This window comes from Medicago sativa, chromosome 4 (genome assembly GCF_051527215.1).
Source record: "Medicago sativa cultivar Bolivia chromosome 4, Bolivia_mono, whole genome shotgun sequence".
NCBI lineage: Eukaryota > Viridiplantae > Streptophyta > Magnoliopsida > Fabales > Fabaceae > Medicago > Medicago sativa.
Window position 1 is genome coordinate 25541579 of NC_140752.1, and position 1066 is coordinate 25542644.

The 1066-nt window shown below is 36.0% G+C and overlaps 1 protein-coding gene across 1 annotated transcript; it reads left to right on the forward strand.

Annotated features, from left to right (window-relative positions):
* On the forward strand, nt 1–387 carry LOC146927259 (uncharacterized). The gene has a single exon (XM_085707047.1). It carries the CDS (start codon nt 1–3, stop codon nt 385–387), a length of 387 nt encoding a protein of 128 aa, XP_085563173.1.
* Nucleotides 388–1066: the final 679 nt, after the last annotated feature.

The following is a 1066-nucleotide window of genomic DNA, read 5'->3' on the forward strand; positions in this document are numbered from 1 at the left end:
ATGACCGGTGTTGGTCGTGCATTGAAGTCAAAGAAGTTGACTCCGAGGTTTATAGGTCCGTATCAGATATCAGAAAGAATTAGAATGGTGGCTTACCGAGTGGGTTTACCACTGCATCTTTCGAATTTGCATGATGTGTTTCATGTGTCGCAACTTAGGAAGTATGTTCCGGATCCATCTCATGTGATCCAAAGAGATGACGTGCAAGTTAGAGATAACTTTACGGTTGAGACCTTACCAGTGAGGATCGAAGGTCGCGAAGTGAAGAAGTTGTGTGGCAAAGAGATACCTCTTGTGAAAGTCGTTTGGGACGGAGCGACGGGTGAAAGCATGACGTGGGAGCGAGAGAGTAAGATGCTGGAGTCTTATCCACAGTTGTTTGCTTGAGGTAAACTTTCGAGGACGAAAATTCTATAAGTTGGGGAGAGTTGTAACGCCCGTTTTAATTATTTAATTATTTTAATGACTTTTGAGATATATTTATATCAGTTATATGTGATTTATATGAATTATGAGATTTTGGGGAATTTTATGAGATGTTGTGACTTATTTTATTATTTAATAAAATAAGATTTGAAAATAAAATAAATATTGAGTTGTGGGGCTGTTTTGTGAATTTAGAAAGTTTGGTTGTAGAAAGAGGAAATAAGATAAATTAGATGAGGGGTTATAAATAAGAGAAGTTAGGTTTAGAAAAGTTTTACAACGTACGTTCAGTTTTGGAGAAAAAAGGAGAAAAGTCAAAAGAAGAGGAGAGACCAAGGAGAGCTGCGATTTCTGCATATTAAGGTAAGGGTGAGACTAACTTTCAGTAATATTAAGTCTATGATTCTGATAATTAGATTTAACATGATGTAGGATGAGTTTGTGAGGATTTAAGAATTATGGTTTTAAGAGCGATTTTGATGATTAGATGATGAAAACTCGTTGAATTGATGTAGAAATTGTATACAGACCTTAGAATATCCAAAGGATGATAATTGGAAGTAGTTTTGAGGTTAGAACCATGTGATTAGGTGAAAAATTGAGAAAAACAGAATTCTGCCCGAGCTGACATTCATCGCTC

Bases quoted from the DNA above. Each gene is read 5' to 3' on its own strand.
- LOC146927259 (XM_085707047.1), top strand. From the start codon at position 1: ATGACCGGTGTTGGTCGTGCATTGAAGTCAAAGAAGTTGACTCCGAGG.